Here is a 24793-nt window from a genome sequence, read left to right as displayed (position 1 = left end):
CACATTTGACTGTAAATGTCACAGAACACGCATCGTATAACCCTTGCTTTTATCTCTTTGTACAAAGTCATTGGATCAAAATATTGTAATCAACGTTCTGTATATAACCTGGGGTTTTTTTTGTTTTTTGTTTTTTGTCTCTCAAGACCCGTGCAGGACTTTTCTGCCCGCGGTATATTCTAAAATTGTACAATGCAAATAAAACTTTAAAAAAAAAATTTTTTTTAATTGGGGGGGGGACACCTGGGTGGCTCAGCTGGTTGAGCTTCCGCCTTCAGCCTAGGTCATGATCTCATTGTTCCAAAATTCGAGCTCCGCGTCGGGCTCTGGACTGACAGCTCAGAGCCTGAAGCCCGTTTCAGATTCTGTGTGTGCGCGTATGTGTGTGTGTGTGTGTGTATGTGTGTGTGTGTGTCTGCCCCTCCCCCACTCATGCTCGCTCGCTCTCTCAAAAATAAATAAAACATGAAAAAAAATTAAAATCGCACAATGCTATGCTTGGGGTGGGGAGGCTTCTTTTCTCCTGTACACTCATCTTAAAACAGTTAAAAACAATGACCTTGAGAGAGAGAGTGTTTTGTAGGACATAATAAGACACCACTAATTCTTAAAACAAGCCTTGAGAGCTGCGGGTCTCTTGAAAAAATCGTACACATATTAACTGATAAGCGCAAGCCTAAGAAAAATGGGATGTGAAAATTTAAAACAAAAAATGAATCTAGGCCCAATATGGTATGTTTAAGCACACAGAGATGCGAAAGTAGTAAATAATTTTATGCACCGTTCCCGCTGTGCTCCACCTTACCAGCACAGGGAGAGCGTGGCTGATGCCCCCCAACTATGAGAAAGGCAATCCTGCTGGGCCATGAAGCTCTTTAAAGGCTAACACAGGGGGAAAGTACAGATCACACTAACTCAAGAGCAAATGCCACCAGCTAGAAATTTAAAGGCGCTTCATCAACTACAGAGAATAAATTTTGACTCCCAAATGAAAAAAAAAAAAAAAAAGTAGTTTGGTCCCAGGTTTTTGTATCTCAAGCACTCCTACGTTTTCCTAGAGATGTCTGGAAAGATGAAGTAGTCGTCCTAAAAACAAAAACGTTTGTTAGCTGAATGAGCTGTAGCAGACACTGCTAATGGTCCCTACGGACCACTTCTTTTAAATTTTTCTTTTTTTTTTTCAACTTTTTTTTTTTTTTTTTTTTTTTTGGGACAGAGAGAAACAGAGCATGAACGGGGGAGGGGCAGAGAGAGAGGGAGACACAGCATCGGAAACAGGCTCCAGGCTCCGAGCCATCAGCCCAGAGCCTGACGCGGGGCTCGAACTCACGGACCACGAGATCGTGACCTGGCTGAAGTCGGACGCTTAACCAACTGCGCCACCCAGGCGCCCCCGGACCACTTCTTTTAGTAAGAGAATCTCCCACACCCCGGGAGTTTAGGCGACGCAGTGGGGCCCTACAGCTACGCGGCGTTATCCCTCATGTGCAATGAGAGATGGCCGGGTGCTAAGTTTCGGCCCATGGAAAGTGGGCGGCTGGCCCTCGACTCCCTCTCTCTCTCTCCTTCTTGCTGGGAATGCAAAGCAGAATCAAGCTTCCACCATCCAGCGGTGAGAGCGGAATGGAGAGAACCCAGTGCCACAAGGACCCAAGAGAACAGAGGTCTGCCATCCCCAACCACTCCCCGCCGGCCTGTTGCAGGAAAGGGCAGTGAACTTCTAAATGACTGCGAGCCCCAGTGTTTGAGGGGTTTTTTTGTAACAGAAGTTTACGCTGTACCCTAATACATAAACCATGTGATCAAGGACCTCGGATGAACTGTAAGGGAAGAATCTCCAGATGAGAAACATTTTGGAAAAGAAAGAGGGAAGGAGGGTCTAGAAAAAAAAAAAGAAGAAAGGGTGCCATAGAAATCAGAAAAGAAAATAATGACCAAATCTCTGTACTTCTAAAACCCCCCCCTAAAAATCTTTATAATACATTTGACTCTTGCACAACGCGGAGGTTAGGCGGCTATGCATGCTGAGGACCGCAGTGCAGTCAAAATCCACATATAACTTCTGACTCCCCCGAACTTAAATAGTAACAGCCTACTGTTGACTGGAAGCCTTACCGATAACATCAACAGTCAACCCATCCTTTGTATATGTACATATGTTACATGTATTGCACACCGTCTTCTTAAAAGGAAGCCATTAAGAAAATTAGCAGGAAAATACAGTACCATACTGTATTTATTGAAAACAGCCTGCACAGAAGTGGACGGTCACAGTTCAAACCCATCAAGTTCAAGGGTCAAGTATACTTTAGCAAACAGAATCAAACATTCTTCTGATACCAGTAGGATGAACTAAATTGGGAAACTAAGTAGGCAAGCATTTCCAAGAAAAATCAAATGTAATCTAATATACTGCACTTAAATATTTGTTAAGAAACTGCTGCCAGCTACGTTAATAGAATGTTTAATGGACATTTATTTGCCAGTGGTTATTTATGTGAACATCCTCCCTGCATAAATGCTTTGCAGAAATCCAGCCTACAAGGGCACATAAATACAGAGGCTTTACTGAAAGAACCATTAACAGGACTTATAAATCCAGAGCTCCATGTACATTAGGGATCTAAAATTAATTTTGATGGGCTAACAAATTACACATTAGATGTACAGATGAAGAATGTAAAAAACGTTGCTTTATTCGTTTCAAAAAACAAACGTGTGATTGACTATCACTCCAAATAACACTAAGCAAGGCATATAAATCATCCCTTAATCTCTAAAGGACGATAAAACATTTAAACCAGAAAGTAGGTTTTAAATAAATTGTATTCTCTTTGGAGATGTTTCAAAGAGTTTTGTTTTGGTGATGCTTGAGGGTGGTGGGAAGCTGGTGGGGGCTGGCACGTTAATACGCCTTATGACAGTCTCAGAAGATATTCATCATATAATTTTCTAAGAAATAAACTGAGAAGATACTAATGACTTGACCTAACTATCTAGTGTGAAAAAAATAAGTAAAGATGATTTTAATGGCGATAACTCCTTTCTATAACCCACAATGGGCTTTGGGGAGCTATTAGTCACTACTGTATAAATATATCAAATGGGCTTTTTTAAAAAAAAATTGCATGGTTTGATCAACAATGCCAAACAGCTCTGTCAATCGGTAAGAGATAACCAGAAAAATAATAATTATGAAAAGCCCTAAAATCGTATTTCTTTTCAATTCAATAGCACTTCCTGCTGGTTACATCTCTTCAGAAATACGAAATTTCTAGCGGCTGACTACTGTGAATTCTTGCTACAATCCCCCCGGAACTTTTTTTTTTTTTTTTAATGTTTATTTATTTTTGAGACAGGGAGAGACAGAGCATGAACGGGGGAGGGTCAGAGAGAGAGGGAGACACAGAATCGGAAACAGGCTCCAGGCTCTGAGCTGTCAGCCCAGAGCCCGATGCGGGACTCGAACTCACGGAGCGCGGGATCATGACCTGAGCCGAAGTCGGACGCTTAACCGACTGAGCCACCCAGGCGCCCCCCCACCGGAACTTTTTAGAAGATGAACAGTTGGGCCTCATTGTGTGCAATCTTTCTGTCCTCAAAGCTGTTGGACCTAACTAGATTCGGGCTCATCTTTGACAATTAAGCATCTGACTTCGGTTCAGATCATGAGCGCAGCACCGTTCGTGAGTTCGAGTCCCACATCGGGTGAGCACGAGCCCTGCTTCAGGTACAACACGAGTCCCCAGGTGAGCCCCACTTCCCTCTCTCTCTGCCTCTCTCTCGCCCCTTGTGGGAACCTGTCTCGCTCTCAAAAAAACAAAACACAAAAAACAAAAAACAAAGAACACCTCTTTGGGTCCAGGATCTAAAGGAGACAGAACGAAGGGCAGGCTGGCACAGGACTCCGTGTGGGGGCTCACTGGTTTCAGGCCTGCCGCCTCTATGCACCTGTGCTTTTCCCAGACCCTCAGGCTGCATATGCAGATTGCCACCCTGCCTATCACCAATCTTAGACACAACACTTGGAGGATTAGGTGCTGTGGAAGCAGAAATCAGTTTCTAGGATGCCCCTATGTGGAGGCACTTCTCCAACAGGTGGGAAGGCTCGGGCTCAGAAGCCCTCTCTCATGGGGACATCCCGAAATTAACCTGCCACTCGGCCAGGGGGCCGCCGGGAGCCCAGCCGCCCTCCTGGAACACACACACAGCCCCATCCAACCTTCCTTCACTCAAGGCATCCACGCAGGGCCCCAGAGGGGTCACCTACGGCTCCATCCCGCAGCTCCCTCCCCCTGCCTCCGTCTACCCTGTTGATGAGGTCGGGCCAGCCCTGATCCTTCCATAAGTTTCCCAGGCGAGCGCCCAATCCTGCTGTAGGTTCTAGATTTTTCCCATGGGGCCCGTCCTACTGATAGGGGGGCTTGCTCTGTTCTGGCCAGTCCCCGTTCCCAGGCCCAGACCACGTGACCTGGACTTCCCACCTGGATTCACCACGCCTCCCAATACAAAAATCATTAAAATTATTTGTGTACCAGGTCAATGCCCCCAGGCTGCTGTCTTAGGGCTTTATCATGTTAAAGGAGACAGACTAGGGACAGACTAGGGACTGTTTTACACTGTAGATGTGACTCTAGCAGAATTCTAAGGTAGTGAGGACCCACTCAACTCATAAAGCACCTGTCTATCAGAGTAGCAGTTCTTTTTTTCTTAAATAAACGCTTATTTATTTATCCTGAGAAAGAGAGAGAGAGAGCGTGCATGAGCGGGGAAGGGGCAGAGAGAGAGGAGAGAAAGAATCCCAAGCAGACTCCACACGGTCAGCACAAACCCTGAGATCACGACCTGAGCCAAAACCAAGAGTCAGACGCTCAACCAACCGAGCCACCCGGGCGCCCCAAAGAGTAGCTATTCTTTACAGCCTTTATTTCTCCACGCCATATCCCCTCTGTTGCCACCTGTTTGGTAGATACAGAATAACGAGAACTTTTTCGAGGCTTGAGAGTCCTATAAATCAGTTATTCGCCTTTCCCTTAGAATGGCTGACACGTGGCTGTACAGAAGCCCATACCCTCCAGTCCCACCGACAGGGCTATTTGCTCCTACAATAAATGGCATTAGATTGCTCTGCCATCGACACCCACTTTCCCCAGATTTCCCTTCTCCTCCCTTGCAGTCGGGCTGTCTGTCGTCATTCATCTTCAATACAAGTGTCCACGACTAACGCTCTCCTCCCTGCTTCTAAGCACCGTGTCCAACATGCACCGGGCTTCTGAGCCCAGGAGCGGGGACTGGTGTGTGTGGGTGCGGTAAGATTTAAGAGGCCCTTCGATAAATAATGTGCATACGCCACTACCAATTAGTTCTTGCCGGTGGCTGCTGTGATTTTTAATTAGTGCAGAGGCTCCGTTCCTTATCCACTTAACCAAATACTGAGCTTTAACTACGGGCAAGGCATAACAAATAAAAGTGTTATAATTCCAACTACACGGCCGTGTTGGAAAAAGAAAACCATGGAGACAGTAACAGATCGACGGTTGCCTGGGGCGGGGCGGGGAGGAAGGATGGACACGTGGAGCACAGGGGACTTTTAGGCTCTGAAACGACTCTGTGTCACAGTATAATGGTGGACACATGTCATTATACATCTGTCCAAACCACAGACAGTGCAACACCTAATGTAAACTATGGACTCGGTGATGCTGACGAGTCAACGTAGCTTCATCAACTGAAACAAATGTACCACCTGGTGAGGGATGCTGATGGGGGGAGGCCGTGTATGGGGGGGGAGCAGGAGGCTTAAGAGAAGTCTCTGTACCTTCCCCCCAGTTCTGCTGTGAACCTAAAACCGCTCTAAATAGTAGTCTTTAAAATAATCAATCTCGATAAATAAATAAAATTTAAAAGTGAATAAAATACCATCCTTAGCCAGAGGATAAAGGAAGAAAAAGAGAGTATTTCTAGATTTCCTCCTACATTCTTAGCACAGGCTCTAAGGAGTTTATACAAATCCCACGTTAGATGCCAGGACTTCCTCACGGACGCCTCCCTAGAAGGGGGACCATTAGGGCCTCTGACATTTATTTATTTATTTATTTTATTTAAAAATTTTTTTTAACGTTTATTTATTTTTGAGACAGAGAGAGACAGAGCATGAACGGGGGAGGGGCAGAGAGAGAGGGAGACACAGAATCGGAAGCAGGCTCCAGGCTCCGAGCCATCAGCCCAGAGCCCGACGCCGGGCTCGAACTCACGGACCGCGAGATCGTGACCTGAGCCCAAGTCGGACGCTTAACCGACTGAGTCACCCAGGCGCCCCAGGCCTCTGACATTTAAAAAAAAGAAGGAGGTGGGCACCTGGGTGGCTCAGTCGGTGAAGCGTCCCACTCTTGATTTCGGCTCAGGTCATGATCTCAGCGTTCTTGCGATCAAAACCCACATCGGGGTTTGCACTGACAGCACGGAGCCTGCTTGGGATGCTCTCTCTATCTCTCTCCCTCTCTCTCTGCCCTTCCCTTGCGCGCGCGCTCTCTCTCTCTCTCTCTCAAAATAAACATTAAAAAAAAAAAAAAAGAAGGAATACCGTGACACTACGTGTTCTTCCCACTTTACTATCAGGTTCCAGAGAGCTTCCATATCTGCCGTCAATGGAGATGCAGAGAGTATGATGGAAACAGGTTACGTGACTTCGTTCCGAGGTAACGACCAGCGAGAGGCAGAGCTGAGCCACTAGCCAGACCACCAGACTCAGGCCGGCACCCCCCTCCTCCATATGGCGGGAGGCACACTCTTCAATGCACAAGAAGCCGCTTCAAAAACACCCATTTATTTGATGTTAAGTACCAACAGGATCCAGTGCAGACGGACCTTTCCCGTCGGCCTTTGGCAGACCACCAGAGAAGTCAGGGGTCGCACTTCCGTGCCCAATCAGGTCAACCTCCGGCTCTTGTAAATGTCCATGACAGCTAACCACGCTCTAAAATGGCTTAGTATAAACAAAGACAAATTTTTAAAACACAGGAAGAGTGCAGTCTCAGAGAAGTTACCACCCGGACAAAAAGGAAGATGCAACCCAAGTTTCCAGAGATCAGAATTTCAAATTAATTTCCAGGACATCTTGGCAAGACAAGAGTGAGGTTTTCGAGAGGGAATGGCCAAAGCAGGAAACACCGACAAATAAATCCATACGCTGGCAGGTGTCCTATAAAACATCGACTTCCAAAAGCAAGCCCATCACCTGTGTGCCTGTCATTGGCCAAAAGTTGACTACAGTGCAAATGAGCTTCATATAAAACGCTTCATAATAAGCCTATCATATATTCCCACCAAAAAAGCCACTGGGCAAAGAGTAGAACCTCAATAAATAACCCTTGGTAGATTGGTGTAAAATTTTTCCCACTTCCATAGCAATAGTAACACAGCTTGTGGACCAAGAGAGCGGCCGGGAGGCATGTCAGGGCTCTGCACCATCAAGCCAAGGTCCTCTCTCTACCAGGTCTGGTGCTCCCATCAGCAAAGGACCCCAGAGGGAGACTTGAAAGGAACCCATGACTGAATATAAATTCTACAAAAGCCCAATGATGAGAAATCCTTCCAGAGCCCTAAGAGGCTTCTAAACCCTTGAATTACAAGTCTAGGATGGACATGGGAGGACCTTCAGAATACTGAGACACCTGCCAGGCAAGGCTCAGGCAGTCACCCCTTGGGATAAAAGTACACCTTCCAGATCATAAAGGCCAAATATGTGCCCAGGAAAGCAGGAGGGACTAGTCGGCTTTTTGGGATGGCCTTTTTTTTATTTAAACTTTTTTCTTAAACTGAGGGTTGATGGGGGGTGGGAGGGAGGAGAGGGTGGGTGATGGGTATTGAGGAGGGCACCTTTTGGGATGAGCACTGGGAGTTGTATGGAAACCAATTTGACAATAAATTTCATATATTAAAAAAAATAATAATAAAAAAATAAAAAATAAAATAAAATAAGATGATAAAAAAATAAAATAAACTTTTTTCTTTTTTAGCGTTCATTTATTTTTGAGAGACAGAGACAGACAGAGCACAAGCAGGGGAGGGGCAGAGAGAGAGGGAGATACGGAATGTGAAGCAGGCTCCAGACTGTGAGCGATCAGCACAGAGTCCAACACGGGGCTTGAACCCACGAACTGTGAGATCATGACCTGAGCCAACGTTGGATGCTTAACTGACTGAGCCACCCAGGCGCCCCAAGAATGGCCTTTTTTCTGACACAGGTATGGAAGACGGCTCTTCAAACTCTATTACTCACATACCCCCTCCAAAGAATTCTGAAAAAACTAATGTTTCCCCCTGGTGTATTTTCTCTTTTTTTAATTTTTTTTAATGTTTATTTATTTTTGAGAGAGAGACAGAGATAGAGACAGAACATGAGTGGGGGAGGGGCAGAGAGAGAGACACAGAATCCGAAGCAGGCTCCAGGCTCTGAGTTGTCAGCACAGAGCCTGACGTGGGGCTCGAACTCACAAACGGTGAGTGACATCGTGACATGAGCTGAAGTCGGATGCTTAACCAACTGAACCACCCAGGCACCCCTTCCTTGCATATTTTCGATTAGGCATTCTAAAATCTTTCATTCATTTCAGTAGTTACAAAGGATGTCATTTCCTATAACTGCATTTTTGACACTTTGAATAAAATGCTGTATTGCTCCCATAACTATATCTGAAAGAATGATCTGACCCTCTCCACCATGCATTCTTTTTAATTTTTAAAAAATTTTTCTAAAGTCCATTTATTTTGAGAGAGAGAGAGAGAGAGAGAGAGAGAGAGGGAGGGAGGGAGGGAACACGACCAGAGGAGGGGTAGAGAGAGAAAGGAAGAGAGAGAGAATCCCAAGCAGACTCCACACTGTCAGTGTGGAGCCCGACGTGGGGCTCAAACTCACAAACCATGAGATCATGACCGGAGTGGAAACCAAGAGTTGGACACTTAACCAACTGAGCCATCCAGGCGCCCCCACAACCATGCATTTTTAAATGCATGTAATTAAGTGCAACTTCAACCCTTTGCATGGAACTCCTCTTTCTCCTGAATTCAAGCCCACCCCACACCCCTCCGACCCTACTACACGTAATATCTTCACCTTTTTTCATTCCCATTTCATTTCATTTCATTCTTTTATTGCTCACCCTACCTGACTCCTCTGAGACCACAACAAAAAATGTAACATATAATTTTAAAAATCACCCTTTTAAAAATCCCTCCAACCGTAAAATGAAAATTTTCTTCAGGCTCAGGGTACTAAAATTACTTCTGGTCCAGATCAAAACATAAGGAACATTACAAAATTTGATGATTAACCGTAAAAGTGTTGTACCTTGATATGATGCCTTGAGTAAAGAAGGCTTCACTTAACACACCGAGATTTTGTGTTCGGTGCCCCAAAGGCTATGCGTGAGATGACATTCTTCTCTGGCTGGCTGGGGAGGCGGGAACAGACACTTCAGTGGTCTTCCCAGGCGGATGGGTGTCACGAAAGATACAGAACGCAAGGGTCCGGAAATTGGCTCCCAAAATGGACCCATACCAAGTAACCCCCGCCCAGGTCACAGGGGCCGTGAGAAACCCAGGGTGGAAAGTTTGAACAGGCCACCCTTCCCTGTACAGGGCCCAGCAGAGCTCAAATATGAGCCCACATACCACACTGGAAATATTCTCAAGTCATTAATCAAGCAAACAGGCTGTGAAGTAAAGTATGCCCCATCTTCCTACGTGGACAAAGACATCTTCATAATAACAGAGTCACATAATATGTAAAAAGCTATGGTATATAGACAACTGCAAGTTGGTCAAATGCCAAAGATAAATAAATTTAATAATGACGGTGTATCCGGCTGTTGATGGGCTAGCAATGTTTGGATGAGTAATAAATTAAAGACTTACATAATTCATAAATCATTCTGTAACTATTCCATAAAAAATTATTTTCCTTATATTTTTTCCAGCAAAATCATTAGCCATCTAGTTAAAAAAAAGCAAGATTTTCACATAATTTGTATTCTATTCACAGAAATCATTCAAGGCATTAAAAGATAAAATATAATTATCTCCAGTCTGTACAATTTTAATATTTTCGATGAAAACAATGTAAATCAAAATGCAAACATCACAATTTTAGGTATATCTTATTATATGTCTTCAAAAAAAGCTACTTTCCTGCTAAATATTCTAAATCATCTACTGAAATTAATAGGAAAATTACAGGGGCGCCTGGCTGGCTCAGTCAGTTAAGCGTCCAACTTCGACTTGGGTCATGAGCTCACGGTTCGTGGGCTCGAGTCCCGCGTCGGGCTCTGTGCGGTCTTCATGGAGCCTGCTTGGGATTCTCTCTCTCCCTCTCTTTCTGCCTCTCCCTGACCAGTGCTTTCTCTCTCTCTCAAAATAGATAAACTTTAAAAAAAAAAAAACAACTAAAGCCACGATGAAATCACATTAGCTACTGTCTTTCTAAACACGTCGTAGACCCTTGTACCCAGACGTATATCTGCATTAGCCAAATGTCTTGCAGGTAAGCCCAGGGGCAGGTACTCTCAGAGAGCAGCACACAGCTGAGGAAGAGATACTCCCATGGCTGGGTCCTATCAACCTCTCAGATAAATGCAGAGGGCATGACCCTGGAACAGAGGCATGCTTGGAACAGAGGCATGCTTGGAATGGCTCTGGAATGGAGGCGTGGTCCTGGAACGGAGGCAAGACCCTGGAAAAACTTGAGCCTGGATGGGGAACTTAACAAGAAGCAGCAGGAAGTCAGAGTCTTGTTCAGGAGCCCAGAGCAGCAAAAGGGGTGGGAGAAACTCACCAGTCCAACAAGCTAGAAGGCAGTCGGAGGCATGAAGGAGGGGACCAGATGACGCTAGGGCTCCTGGCTCTGGGCGGGAAAACAAAGGCACATCGGGCTGGGGACAGTCAGAGGTCCCAGGAGGCCGTGCTGCGCTGCGAGAGCCCTGTCTGCTCAAAGGTGACTAGAAGGTTCTCTCAGCACTACCTGGGCCCCGCTGAGAGCAGTCCAGGGCCAGGACCCTCAACAGGGGAGAGGGGACCAAGAAGACAGGCCCTGACAGGGAGACGAAGGACCAAAAATAGCCAACAAGAGGCCACAGGGACCCACAGAACTAGCCCACCCACATCCCACACAGAATCAGACACGAGCCTGACTTAAAGTATATGCTGCTGGATTATGCAGCACGAGAAAGTAAATTCATTTACGACTAACACCGAGACGGAAAATCTTACGGTGCCGCTTTGTGCTTACAGTTTTCACGTTGCAGAAAAACCCAAATAGCATCTGATACGATTTACATAACTTTACATAATCTCATGATTACCATTTGGCAAGGAAGTTCCAGACCGAATCGCTTCCATTTATTTGCCTCCAAAAATGACAAGACGGAAAACATTCTGGACAAGTTAGCGCTCTACCTTCTTCTTAAAAATCACAAGAAGCCAATTCCACCACTTTTCTTAGTAGTACGTTTCCAAGATTTCGAGTCTAAAGATTCAACAGTCTGATTGACACAACTTAATCAATAAACAAATATTTACTAACCTCCTCCTATTTTCAAAGCACCGATTTCAGACGTGGAGGGTGGGGGCGGGTAATCCTTACCTCAAACTCGACTTCAGACTGTCTGACCTGGGGATAAGGTATTCCCACTTACCAAGCCACGATTTTCAAATGTAATATAAGAATTATACCATCCAGGGGGCGCCTGGGTGGCTCAGTCGGTTAAGCATCTGACTTTTGATTTCGGCTCAGGTCATGATCTCACAGTTCGTGAGATTGGGCCCCACATCGGGCTCCGTGCTGACAACACGGAGACTGCTTCGGATTCTGTGTCTCCCTCTCTCTCTTTCCCTCCCCTCTTCTTTCTCTCTCTCAAAATAAATAAACAAACATTAAAAAAAAAATCATACCAGCCAGTTTACAAAGGCATTCTTCAGATAGGGTTAGATTTAGTTAGCTGGTACACAGCAGGCACCAAATAAAATTATTTTGTGGGTGAAAGTGTTTTTAATTGAAAAGCCATGATGCAAACAGAATAAAATCCGTGATCACACTTCGAGAAACCAAAGACGGGGATGTGTGATGTACAGTGAGTTTCAAAAGACAAGTACGAACACCAAGCAGGAATTATAGGAGAAGAGACTACTGTTCTACTCATAAGCTAACAGTTGTTCACCACTATCTATGCAAAGGGTTTTAATTTATAGGACAGGACCACCATTCGGTCTGCCTTCCTTGGTTTCGGTCTTTGCTTTTCCTTCCACAGGCTAAAACGAACAGTTTCATCGGTATCTAATCAGGGGGCCTATTTATTGACTTCAGAGCCCTTTTATAAATCTCATTCATTGCTCTTTGAATTCTCACATTCAGAACATTTTTGAGCTGAAGGAAACCTGAGCGACCATCTGGGCCAACGCGGTGTGTTGTAAGACAGAGCCTCGGAAACGTGAGGTCACACGCTCAGAGGCCGCACGAGGCCACGTGTGGCTGTCCTGTCCTGTGCCCAACACTCGGGGCCCAGCCGCCTACAGGACCCAAGCGAATGAGAACCAACAAGCAGGGGCCAGAAGATGTGAAGAGCAGACACAGGACCGCCTGAAGAGGCAGGTACTCCCAGGATACCGAAGGCGGCCAGTGAAAACCACGTTGACGGTGTACGATCCATTCATGTTACGAAAATGTCGTTCAGGTCATAAACATCAACACCGTCACATTCTGCTTCTCAGAGTCCGCGGTGACATAACTGGAAGGCCCGTGGTCCCGCGATTTCACAGCCCTACACACCAACTGCCCCCCTCACCTCTTACGTTATAACCAACTACAGGGAAAAACAAAATTCCCCCAAACAGTCCTAAGACCAGGCTTCAGAACCTGGCTGCCTCTACGTGTGTAACATAAGGCCATATTCACACTTGCTGCTAACGCTTCATGAATAAACATCCCTTTATTCAAATAAGTTATATATTAACTAACTCCCAGTAATTTTCCTTCAAGTTTGAATGGTAAATAGAGTCATTCTGGCAAGACTGCAGAGTTTGCAATTCAAATTACAGAAATGTTAATAACGGGGAAAATAAAAATTAGTGGCATGATTCCTAAGCCACCGTAATTCCAATACTTTTACTGCAACAGTAGAAAGCGCGCATAAATATTTCTCAATTTATAAGCCGAGGGGTCTCATTCGGGCAGGCTTCGTACTCACCTGCAATCTCACAGGAGCATTTCTTTCAGGCACTCGGTAGGCACCTGCTAGAAAGTCAAAGCTCCCTGACCCCACGCGTTAGGAGGTAGTTGCTACTTCTCAATAAATAACAGTGAAACAGTCACTGGATTAAATGATTTCCTTACATTATCACCATAAACAATAATTATTTGGCAGTTGCCCTTTGCGAGCTTTGCGTGTGCTTATGAATAAATCAAGCCTTATTGATTTAGTAAGCTAAAACGTTTTCCATCTAGCTCCTCTAATAAGAGCTCTAATCCTCCACTGCACTTACCGATGCTTTAATGTAGTATGTTTGTTAATACTTTTAATATGAGAGATTAGCGCCGATGAGCTCACGAGCAGGAACACTGCTCTTTGGACGGCCAATTGGCCACTATGCCCAGGTCTCTCTGAACACGTCCTTATTAATGGAGTTCTCTGCCTGCGGATTGGAATCACATCTTACTGAAATGGGGAGAGCAGCCACCACGCTGTTTCCTTCTTTGTAACGTTTAGTGTAATAATGGTGGCTCGTGGTGATTCAGGTATCACGTCCATTTCAGATGGCAAGGCGAGAAAAATACGGGACTGTAAAAAATAGGGGACTGTGCTCGGTGGTTGGTAAAACTATCATCTAAAATCAGGGGGCGCCTGGGTGGCTCAGTCGGTTAAGTGTCCAACTTTGGCTCAGGTCATGATCTCAGTTTCGTCAGTTCGAGCCCCACGTTGGGCTCTGTGCTCACAGCTCAGAGCCTGGCGCCTGCTTCGGATTCTGTGTCTCCCGCTCTCTCTCTGCCCTTCACCAGCTCACACTCCTTCTCTCTCTCTCTCTCTCTCTCTCTCTCAAAACTACACATTAAAATAAATACAAAAATAAAATAAAATCATAAAATGAGTCTCTTAATGCGGTGACCTCAGAAGATGAAAGGCTACTTGGGGCAACCCCAGAATGTCCTCCCAGGCATTGAGCGCTATTAACCCCAGTCTGAGCAGGAAAGGCGGCCCTCTCCTTCCTCCCTCCCGGGGGGGGGGGGGAGGGGGCACAATCGCCCACACCCTCACCCCCTTGCTTCCCCCGCCTGTATTCTGGAGCTGTCCTGCACACAGTGATGGACTCAACTCCACTTCCGCTGTCACTCAGGGGGGAATGATTCCCGGTTCTCTGGGCTCCAACAGGGAACCGGCATCTTTGATTCTTTGGATTCTTTATCGAGCAAAATTCTGTCCGTTGCAGGCGACAAAGGACCCAGGCACTCACAAGAATTTCCCAGCCCCGTCCGTCCCCCAATCCACTGAAACGTGATCACCCCCACAGTGACACAGAAACTTCTGTGCTTCGTACACACTTCCACAGGTCTCAGCTCCAAAACAAAGTCCACTCCTCACGTCTACGGCGGGCAAACCAGCACCATTCTTCCTCCTCTCCTTCACGAGGACCACAAACCGAGGCTCGTCAGGCTGGAACGGCCTTTAGGGACGATACAACCTCCTCTCAAAGATGAGAAAATGGAGAGGAATCTCACCCAGGTAGCTAAATTAGCGGCAGAGGCAAAGTGAGAACCAGACCCCCAGGCTCCAGCCGCGATGTTCCTCCCGTCAAAACACCCCCTGACTCCCTTTAAAACATCCCGACTCCTGAGATCGGTAAGAAGATCCATCACACTGGAGCATCTCAAACAAAAGCGTCACGTGTCGCCGACTTTAACTGGTGTTAACACCCTGCGACGCCTTTCAAGTTGAGCCGCGACGCAGACCGACCAGGTACAGTTCCAGAATTTACAATGATATTAGCTCTCTACGGCAGAAAACCACACAAACAAGAATCCTTGTTCGAAAATAGATTCCCCCCGATTCCCTGCGGGGCACCCGCCGCCTCTGGCTACAAAGCAGTAATTATCCTGTACTACAGCAATCAATAAAACCTTTTGCCCCCCTGAACCTGCTATTCCCTGACTTTGTTCTCCGCGCGGAAGATTTCCAAGTCATATTGATCACCTACTAAATTTTTTCTCAAGTTCCTTAAAAGGAGCCACGAAGACATTCTCAAATTAGCATAACTTGTTATTGTTTGAGCGGGCTTCGGATCACTCAGGCACATTAATGCTTCCCCCCCTTGACTGGGTGTTCCCATTTTTCATCGGGAATTTGTCATTTTAAGTGTCTCTCTGTCTTGCCTAATAGCGCAAAGTCAGTAGGATACAAATTTGATGGTGTTTCCGAAACTGTGGCTGCTGCCACATTTTTCAGCCAAGCGAGGAGGAAGAATTGATTGATAAACTATGCCCTCTCTCTCTCTCTCTCTCTCTCTCTTTCTCTCGAGCAACAGCATGCATTTCTACCAAATGAACCCATTAGCTCCAAGAGTGTTAAAATTCAGCACCCTGGAACTTGTCTCCAGAACGATTCACTAGAGAATCTATTATATAAAGTGAAACCATCGTAGTACAGCCTTTCCAAGGGCATTTAACTGCTAACGCGTCAAACTTTAAGAGCGAGTCATAAAGGAGATGAGAAAGGACGGCGAGGGGGCGAGGGAGGCACCCTCCCGAGGGTGTGTGGGCACGACCACGGGGCCTCTGTGTGCAGAGCGGGGCGGGCAGAAAGACCTCTCGTCCCCTAAACAGCACTGACGCCTTCCCAACATTCCATCAGCGCGAAGCATCCATCGCGACTGGTTTGCTTCATGAGCCGACAGAGACCACGGGGAAATTAAATAATCGTGCATTACACCGTTATCTTTTCACCTCGGCAGCTGTCTTAATTCAAAGAAAAGGGAATAGTATTCAGTCTTAAAAAAGAAGGAACCTATCTTACACCACTCACAAAAATTCACTCGAAATGAGCTACAGACCTAAGTGTAAGACCAAAAACCATAAAACTCCTAGAAGAAAACAGAGGGGTGCAGGGGGTGGGGAGAGCACCCGGACATCAATCTTAGCGGGGTTTTTTTTTTTTTTTTGGATAGGATGCCTAAAGCACAAGCAATAAAACAAAAAATAAACAAGTGAGACTACGTGAAGCTACAAAGCTTCTGCACAGCAAAAGAAACCATCATCAAAATGAAAAGATAACTTGGGGCGCTTGGGTGGCTCGATGGGTTAAGCGTCCGACTCTTGGGTTTCGGCTCAGGTCGTGAACACGTGGTTTGTGAGTTTAAGCCCCACGTCGGGCTCTGCGCTGATGGTGCAGAGCCTGCTTGGGATTCTCTCTCTCCCTGTCCTTCTGCCCCTTCCCCTCTCTCTCTCTCTCTCTCTCTCTCGGTCTCTCTCTCAAAAAGAAATAAATAAACTTAAAAAACTTTTTTAAAAAATGAAAAGATAACCTACGGAACGGGGAAAAATATTGGCAGCCACATACTGATAAGGGGTTAATATCCAAAATACATATAGAACCCATACAAGTCAATAGCCGAAAACAATCCAATTTAAACATGGGCAGAAGCGTCACTGGTTTCCCTTCATGCGTTTGGTGAAGGGGACTGGAGGTACGAGCTTCCAGTTATGACGTGAATACACCGCAGGGATGAAAAATACAGCCAATGAGACCATCACAGCGTTGCATGGGGACAGATGTTAGCCACACTTGTGGGGAGCAGAGCACACGATACAGAGAAGGTGAATCACTTTGTTGCACACCCAAAACTGCTGTAAAATTGCGTGTCCACCGTATTCAATTTAACAAGAAAGCAAGAAAAAGTGAGAAGCTCTGAATAGACATTTCTCCAAAGAGCGCATCCAGGTACACGAAAAGACGCTCGCCATCACTCATCATCAGGAAAACGCAAATCCAGACCACGGGGAGGTGTCGCTTCACACGCGCAGGATGGCTATCGTCACAGAGACCAGAGAGAACATGCGGGCGAGGATGTGGAGAAGCGGGAGCCCCCGAGCACTGCTGGTGGGAATGCCAACCGGTGCAGCCGCGGTGGAAAACAGTACAGAAGTTGGTCAAAAACTTAGAACTAGAACTACCCTGTGACCCAGCAATCCCATGACTGGGAGTCTATCCAAAGGAAACAAAAACACTATGCCAAAGAGAGCTCTGCGCCCCATGTTCATCGCAGCATTATTTACAACAGCCAAGACATTAAAACCACCTACGTGTTTATGGGCAGATGAACAGATAAAGAAAATGTGGGGGGCGCCTGGGTGGCCCAGTGGGTGAAGCGTCTGACTTCGGCTCAGGTCATGATCTCACGGTTCATGGGTTCAAGTTCCACGTCAGGCTCTGTGCTGATGGCTCAGAGCCTGGAGCCTGCTTCAGATTCTGTGTCTCCCTCTCTCTCTGCCCCTCCCCTGTTCATTCTCCCTCTCTCTCTCTCTTTTTCTCTCTCTCTCTGTCTCTCAAAAATAAATAAAACATTTAAAAAAAGGCAATGAGCTTGTGACCACATCAAAAATCAGTGAACCGCACACTTAAAGGGATGAATCTTACAGTATGTGGATCGTGACTCAGGCTTTTTTCAACTATCGATGTGGGGGAGGGGCACACTCACAAATGTCATCGCCTCTAAGGGCGCCAGGGGCTTCGTGGGCAAAGACGGGGTTTGACCCTGGTTACCTGAGGAAGTGACCGGTGAGCTAACCGCTGGGGGAGGAAGGGGTAACGTGGGCAGAGGAGCAGAAAGAGGTCCACGGGGGAGAAGAGACGCAAAGGGCCCGTCTCTCTTTCTTCCAAGGCAATAAGGAGCCACGAGTCAGCTGAGGCCCGGGCAGTGCAGTCGGTGCTTACAAATGTCACAGAAATGCAACTCAAACTCCACGTGTCTACTATGACTGCCTGTTAGCAGGCTCTCAATTAGGCACCACCCAGACCATTCCCACCAATCGGAAGAACGATCTATCGGAACTCGGAACACAAGACAGTATCGAAAAGTTCCGGGAAAAAGCCACCGCCCATAACGGTGGACAAGAAGAAGCTCGGAATTCAGCTCTAACATGTTACGTGTCGGTTCGAAATGAAAACATCAAGTCGGAATTCTAACAGGCAGGCAGTCCTACGGACACGTTCCAGGCGCCTGAGGATCAGCGCAGAAAGTCTTCAAGCGTCACCCTGTCATCAAACACGGAAAACAAGGTGTTGAGGTTCAAGTATTTGGTAACGCAGCTTTTCTCATGTACACGATCGCATGGGCTCCTTCCGTGCCTGCGTGACACGCGGGGTTTTCTCCAACTCTGCACCACGGCCAGTTTGAGCCCGCGATTCCCTGTGTGGGGACCGTCCTGTCCAAGCAAGGGTGTCTGTCTGCCAGCACCCGGCCTTCCCACCCGATGTCAGCAGCATCCCCTACCCCCTGTCGTAACCAAAACAGGCATTGCCAAAAGTCCCCTGGGGGGGTACAGTCACCCCAGTGGAGTACCCCGTCTTCCAGCAACGAAATGGATCTCAACTACACAAGCTCTGGCCATTCCCTCGAGAGTAATGTCATTTCTCCACATGAGTTTGGTTTTCTACATGCCTCACACCCTGACGGTCTCCCTGCAAGAAGGCAGGTTAAACCTTCTAGAGAAGCCTGTTCCAGATGCTCGATGCCACTGTTCAAAACGCCCCGTCTCTAAGGTGGAAGAAAAGCCACACAACCCAAAGAGGAAACAAGACGTCAGTCATGGGCGTCCCTCAGCCTCCCTTTCCCACCCCCAACACCCGTGTGACGGTCAGGCTCCAAAGCTTTAAGTCTGCGGAAGGCCACGGTCGGCTGGGCGGACGTCCAAAAACGCACCCAGGTCCCCCCTCACTCTGGAGCCCCTCCAGCCACTGAAACTCAAGACACGTCACGTCAAGCACCAGACCTCCCTCCTACGTCGGTTTTCGAATCTCTGCCAGGCTTGTCTACAAGCGTCACGGACGGCGATCGCTCGGGGACCAAAAGGCTTCGGGACGCGGGCCAGCTTGGCGTCCGGATGCCGGAGCTTACCATCCGGGGGCATCAAGGCCTTGTTATTCTGCGTGCACCACCCCACCGGGTGGAGGTCCGCTATCACCACATCACACCAGAAGTCGGCCCGGCGGTCCTCGCCGTAGCCGCAGTAGCGCAGAAGCAGCAGCTGGCCGCAGGTGGTGATGACGGTGGCCACCCAGTACGTGTCCGGGTTGTTCTTATTGGCCACTTCTAATTTCATCCCCGGCTGGAAGTTGCTCTGAAGGCTGATCTCCACCTGGAGGAAAGAGAAGCACAGGGACGACGTCACTATGCCCGACACATCCGGAAGATTACAAGAGCTGCTAAGACAACGGCACGTAAGGGGCACCCGGGGGGCTCAGTCGGTTAAGCGTCCGAATCTGGATTTCAGCTCAGGTCAGGATCTCACGGTCTGTGGGTTCAAGCCCCGCACTGGGCTCTGTGCTGACGGTGCGGAGCGGGCTTGGGACTCTCTCTCTCCCTCTCTCTCTGTTCCCCCCCAACTTGTGCGCTCGCTCTCTCTCTCTCTCTCTCTCTATCTCTCTCTCTCCCCACCCAAATAACTTAAAAAAAAACACACAGCACTTAAAAACAACATTCCTGGGGTGACTGGGTGGTTCAGTCGGTTAAGCGTCCAAATTCAGCTCAGGTCACGAGCTCATGATTCACGAGTTCGAGCCCCGCATCGGGCTCTGTGCCGACAGCTCAGAGCCCGGAGCCTGCTTCGGATTCTGTGTCTCCCTCTCTCTCTGCCCCTCCCCCGCTTGTGCTCTGTCTCTCTGTCTCTCTCAAAAATAAAAAATAAAAATAAAGACAACATTCCTATTGGCTTAGAACAGCGCTAAGAGGAATAGAACCGGACGTTACGCTTTCTAGTAACCATGTTAAAAAGGCAAGATAAAACAGATGAAATTAATTTAATGACAGATTTTACTCGACCCAACATATCCCAAACATCATCATTTCAAGATGTAATCCACAGACCTATTCATGACTTGTTCTACATTCTTCCTTCCCAAGGAAGCCTGCGAAATCTGGTGTGTGTTCTACCTCGACAGCATCTGTCCGGATGGTACACGTCTCAAGGGCTCAGGAGCTCCGTGTGGCTAACGGCCACTGCGGGGATAGCACAGCCTTAGAGAAGGGGTCTCCTTTCTTTTCTTTTAATTAACGGTTACAGTCCATTAGGATCTACCAGCCCTCCCCTGAAAAGAAAGCCTTGGAGCCTGGTGGGCCGTACGTTCGAAAGCTAACAAACACATCTGATATCCGTGAGTAGCAGCTGCTTAAGAGATGATGGAATTATCCATAGCTTGTCCACGGGTCCACACCACTTTTCTTTTAAACCCTGCACACGTGCATCCAGGAGAGTACCCTGGGGTTAAAGGGGAGGTGGGAGAAATGACAGGATTAAAGAGAACAGAGTGGCTCCGTGGGGGGGGGGGGGGGGGGGATATTGGTAACTTCCTGGTCCAGAAAGGAAGGAAAAGTTTGTGGGACAGTACCTCTTTCCTACACCACCTGAAGGGATCTAGCTGAGTCATTCCAGAATCTGAAGGGGCAAAACAGCCAAAAGCAAGAACAGGCTGGAAATGTGCCCCCACTTTGCTCACCACACTCGGGCTAAGAAGTCTTGGCCCCGGAGAGCCCAGAGAGAAGGAAAAAAAAAAAAAAAAAATGTTTCTTGGAATTAAATTTTCGTTTCCAGCAAAGAAACTGTAATGCCTCAGAACTCCAGTCCTGGAAATTCAGTCTTCCCCTTGCTAATGGCATATGACCAAAAATCTCACCCATAAGCAAAAATCTGGTAAAACCTCGATCTTTTACTCCCTAGGACTTCCCCTTGGCTGGGCACACTATTTGCACTGCTCAAAGAATATTACTGCGAAAATGATTTTTTGGTTTGATACAAATGTGCCCTGAATATTTACAGGGGATTTCCTCTGACTTCACTCCTCTGCCCCCAAATGGCTAGAAGACTTTTAGGTGTCCTGTCAAAATAAAAATATCATTTCCAACTAAGAGAATACACAGCCATTACATCTCCTGAGATACTATTACTCTTCACATGTACTTGCCTAGTTTGCTGGCTCTTTACTCGCATCAATCAATCTTTCCTGTCTCGGGCCGTATCTACTCGGGCTGTTTAGGGTACAGAACAAGGATAAGGTACACGCTGAGCTCCCCCTCCCCAGGCCCAGCCCCCCCGTTATCAGAAGAGATAACGTACAAGGATAAGGCCCATCTTCCCCACAGCTCTCTGCGAAAAGCAAACAGACACGTGTCCGTATCTCCTCCTGATTTCTAAGAAATCCTGGCTCAATTTCCCTTTGCTTCCCCAAGGTTCAGCATCTTCCTGCAGATGCCCCTCCCACCCTCCAAATGCAGAAAGAGAAGGCGTGTCACATACATGTTTGAACGACGTGTGAGGAGCCGCGCTGGCTCCCGTTTCTTCCAGATACTCTCCCCAGTTAAAGCCAATTTCCTCCAGGCTTGAACCTTCTTCTGTTGAAAAGACAAAAAAATAAATAAATACATAAAGTCAGAATATCAATACCAGAGCGACGAATGGAACGGCACCGGCCCTCAGTGAAAAGCAGGAAATCCGTGACGCAGGAGACCAGCAAATTCAACGGGTTAGGAGAACACTATTACATGCACAGCATCGTGTGCTGACTGCAGAATGTTGACTAAGAAAAGGAAACACTGGAGAAATTCTACGTGAGCTACCCCGGCAAAATCCAGGGTAAAATTAAGTGCGCTCTCAGGCAAACGAAATGAGATTTGTTTCGGGGCACAGTTGCCGCGTGTTAGCGTATTCACTTGGAATTAGCCACTGTCACTGTGGGCACTTCATGCTTCCGGGAGGTCGGAGGACCAGGTAAAGGAAACCATTGGGCATTGAGGAGGCACCTTAATGTACAGATGAACACCTCTGAGCACTGGTCACTTACCACAGCTGGAGGTTACAAAACGACAGCACAGATTGTTGGTGTTGTAAGGGACCTTATTAGGAAGCACCTGCCCGGACGTGATTCCAAGGAAAACACTATTTGAGGTCCAGAAGGATCTCTCCAAGACGTGAGGTCACCTAGCAAGTTAGTGACAGAAGCCGACCAGCTGTCAATCAAACAATTCTCCAGACATTGAAGACTGTGCATAAGATACAATCTCTATCGTCAAAAGGCACCAGATAACTCCTCTTGAAGCACAGGTAACGACATTATGGCGTAGTTTCAAATGGAAAGAACTAATAAGCTGTAAACGTTACTTTCACCTATCTGCAGGGCTATCATAAGGAACACAGAGCAGTCGGGGGTACCCACACATGCAGATAGGCAAGAGCTTCAAAAGTTTAGATTCTCTTTTCTTGCAATACCGAGCAACGGGTGTGGATGTTCAGCCTGTGTGTCTTCTACAGGCAAGAAGCCTATGTCACTGGCCAAGAATAAACACTGCTTTTGGTCACGTTGCTGATGGAGAAGTGGTATATCCTGGCAGGTAGGCCAGCCGGATCGACAACAAGGGACTCTAAGAAAGGAAGCCTTGTTCTTGCGGGCTATCGCTGCCTTTCTTTCCACGAGAGGTTTCTTTCGTTGTCAGTAGGAAAAGTCATTTTCTTGGGAGGCTCTGCGGCGTCTCAGAAATCGACAGAAGGTAATTTTTGTAAAGCCGGATGACGCGAGGCTAAACGCAGTTACCTTACGTTTTGTCTTCTAAATCAAAGTTGCTTAAACACGGCCTCTGCAGATCCTACCCCCGTCAAGTGGCTTGCAATTAAACGTCCGAGAAAAACAAAAGCCATCTGAAGAGCAAACCTTTTTCCCTTGTCGTTCTCCCAACATTCTGCTGCATCCAGGGACTTAAGTCCTTCCACTGGAAACACGCTCCCCGAAAAAAGTCAGCGGGTCCTCTAGCCGCCAGCCAACGAGAGACACTCTGAGACACAGTTATGTTCTGGAAAGTACCTCGGGGCGGGGGGTGGCAGGGGTCACCCAGTGGGTGGTCTGACCCACAGTTCTTCTCTCCAAAAGGCCGCAAGCATCGATTACCAAGTCTGTTTCCTGAGGCACCAGCCAAAGGCATCCCCGCACAGCACTTACATGCTCAGGGGGGCTGGCGAGGTGCCTGTTTGGCGGCTAACTTGTCGCAAAGCAGGTCTGGAATTGCTGCACCCCCTACTTGTCCAGCTTAAGCTCAGCCCACGCCACCGGCAGGCCTCGCCCGCTCCAGCTGTGGGTCATGCACGGAGCCCCACAGAGACACCACACGGTCACGGCAGTGTCCTAAGAGCCACGCTGTCCTGGGCTGGCAGCTCTCTGCTCATTGCTCTGCAGGCATCACCGCATTTCGTCCTTCCAAGAACCCTGACAGACGCTTACTACCATCCCCACCTCACGGAAGAGAAGTCGGGAGCCCCGCAAGGCGAGGGAGCCACCGGGACCACGCAACTGTCTGGCCGCAGAGGCCGGAGTCCTGCCCAGGCTGTCTGCTTTCGAGCCGGAACGCCTCCCAGGCGCCTTCCTGGTCACCCTTCCACCCAATCTCACGTGGGGCACGTCCACTCCACCACCACGACCCGTTCCTCCTCCGGGAGGGTCCAAGGTGCACTCCAGGGCCGGCTTCTGTGTTGGCGAGCATTAGAACATTCCAGAGCCAAGCCAGGAGGCGGGAAGACGCAGGTGACCCGGCAAGGCGGGAGGCAGCAGCCAGGCTCAGCAAGAACAGAGGGCGCAGAGCCCCTGGAGTCCTTCTGCAGGAGGACACAGCGAGGGGAAGACGTGGGCATAAAACTCAGTCTTGGGCCTTCAGATCCAGAAGGTCCTGGCAGAGCCCCTGGGTGAATGAACAGCTCCCGAAGGTGGAAGGGCCCTCCTGGGGGGTGACCGCTTCTGTGACATCAGAAACATCTGCCTGGAGACGGGGCCCCCAGGAGCTGCCCGCCGCAGCCGGTGCCTGGGCCTACAGAGCTCCGATGGGCCCCATCACCGCGCCTGGAAGGACCTGGGGACTCGGTCACTTGGAATCAGCTGTGAGGGCGAGACCATGGGTCACATTTCTCAGCTTTGGGGCGGCTCCCCGCAATGCTTCCTGCTTCAGACAGCTCCCACCTAGGCTGCATACATCCTACCCCACATTTTGTTCTCGCCGAACCTTAATTCATCACAAACTGTGTTTCTCTTCCCGCAATACACAGGCCGTAGATGCTTTCATGCTCCCTCGGGTGCTCGTTCAAGTTCCCAAGAGATGGAGACGTCCCCCCTGTGACTCCCAAGTGAGCCCCTGAGAACATGCTTCAGGGGCGTCTGGGTGGCTCAGCCGGCTGGGCGTCCAACTCACCGCTCGTGAGTTCAAGCCCCACAGCGGGTTCTGGGCTGACAGTGCAGAGCCTGCTTCAGATCCTCTGTCCCATCTCTCTCTCTCTCTCTGCCCCTCCCCCCATTCTCTCTCTCTCTCTCTCTCTCTCTCTCTCTCAAAAATAATACACTTGGGGGGAAAAAAAAGAACACCACTTCGGAGAGTTGATGCCTCCTGCAGTCCAGAAAAAATACTTTAAATTTTTTTTTACTTTTTTTAACGTTTACTCATTTTTGGTAGAGAGAGACAGAGCATGAGTGGGGGAGGGGCAGAGAGCGAGGGAGACACAGAATCC

The 24793-nt window shown here is 47.9% G+C and overlaps 1 protein-coding gene across 8 annotated transcripts in view; it reads right to left on the bottom strand.

The window, feature by feature from the left end:
* Positions 1 to 24793, bottom strand: part of SFMBT2 (Scm like with four mbt domains 2) — a 230042-nt gene that overhangs the window by 173870 nt on the left and 31379 nt on the right. For 7 of the 8 annotated variants that reach the window (XM_086715006.1, XM_086715007.1, XM_086715005.1 and 4 more), the window contains exons 3-4: positions 21551 to 21645; positions 19156 to 19396 (exon numbers count right to left, since the gene is read on the bottom strand). In XM_086715006.1, coding sequence (XP_086571132.1) covers positions 19156 to 19396; positions 21551 to 21645 — 336 coding nt within the window. Of the gene's footprint in view, positions 1 to 19155; positions 19397 to 21550; positions 21646 to 24793 lie in introns of those variants that run through there. The other variant, XM_086715010.1, reaches the window with a different exon arrangement.

Source organism: Puma concolor, chromosome B4, assembly GCF_028749965.1.
Source record: "Puma concolor isolate L17-30 chromosome B4, mPumCon1.1.hap2, whole genome shotgun sequence".
NCBI classification, from domain to species: Eukaryota; Metazoa; Chordata; class Mammalia; order Carnivora; family Felidae; genus Puma; species Puma concolor.
Note: the sequence above shows the minus strand (reverse complement) of the source record. Positions and strands in the feature narration are given on the sequence as shown.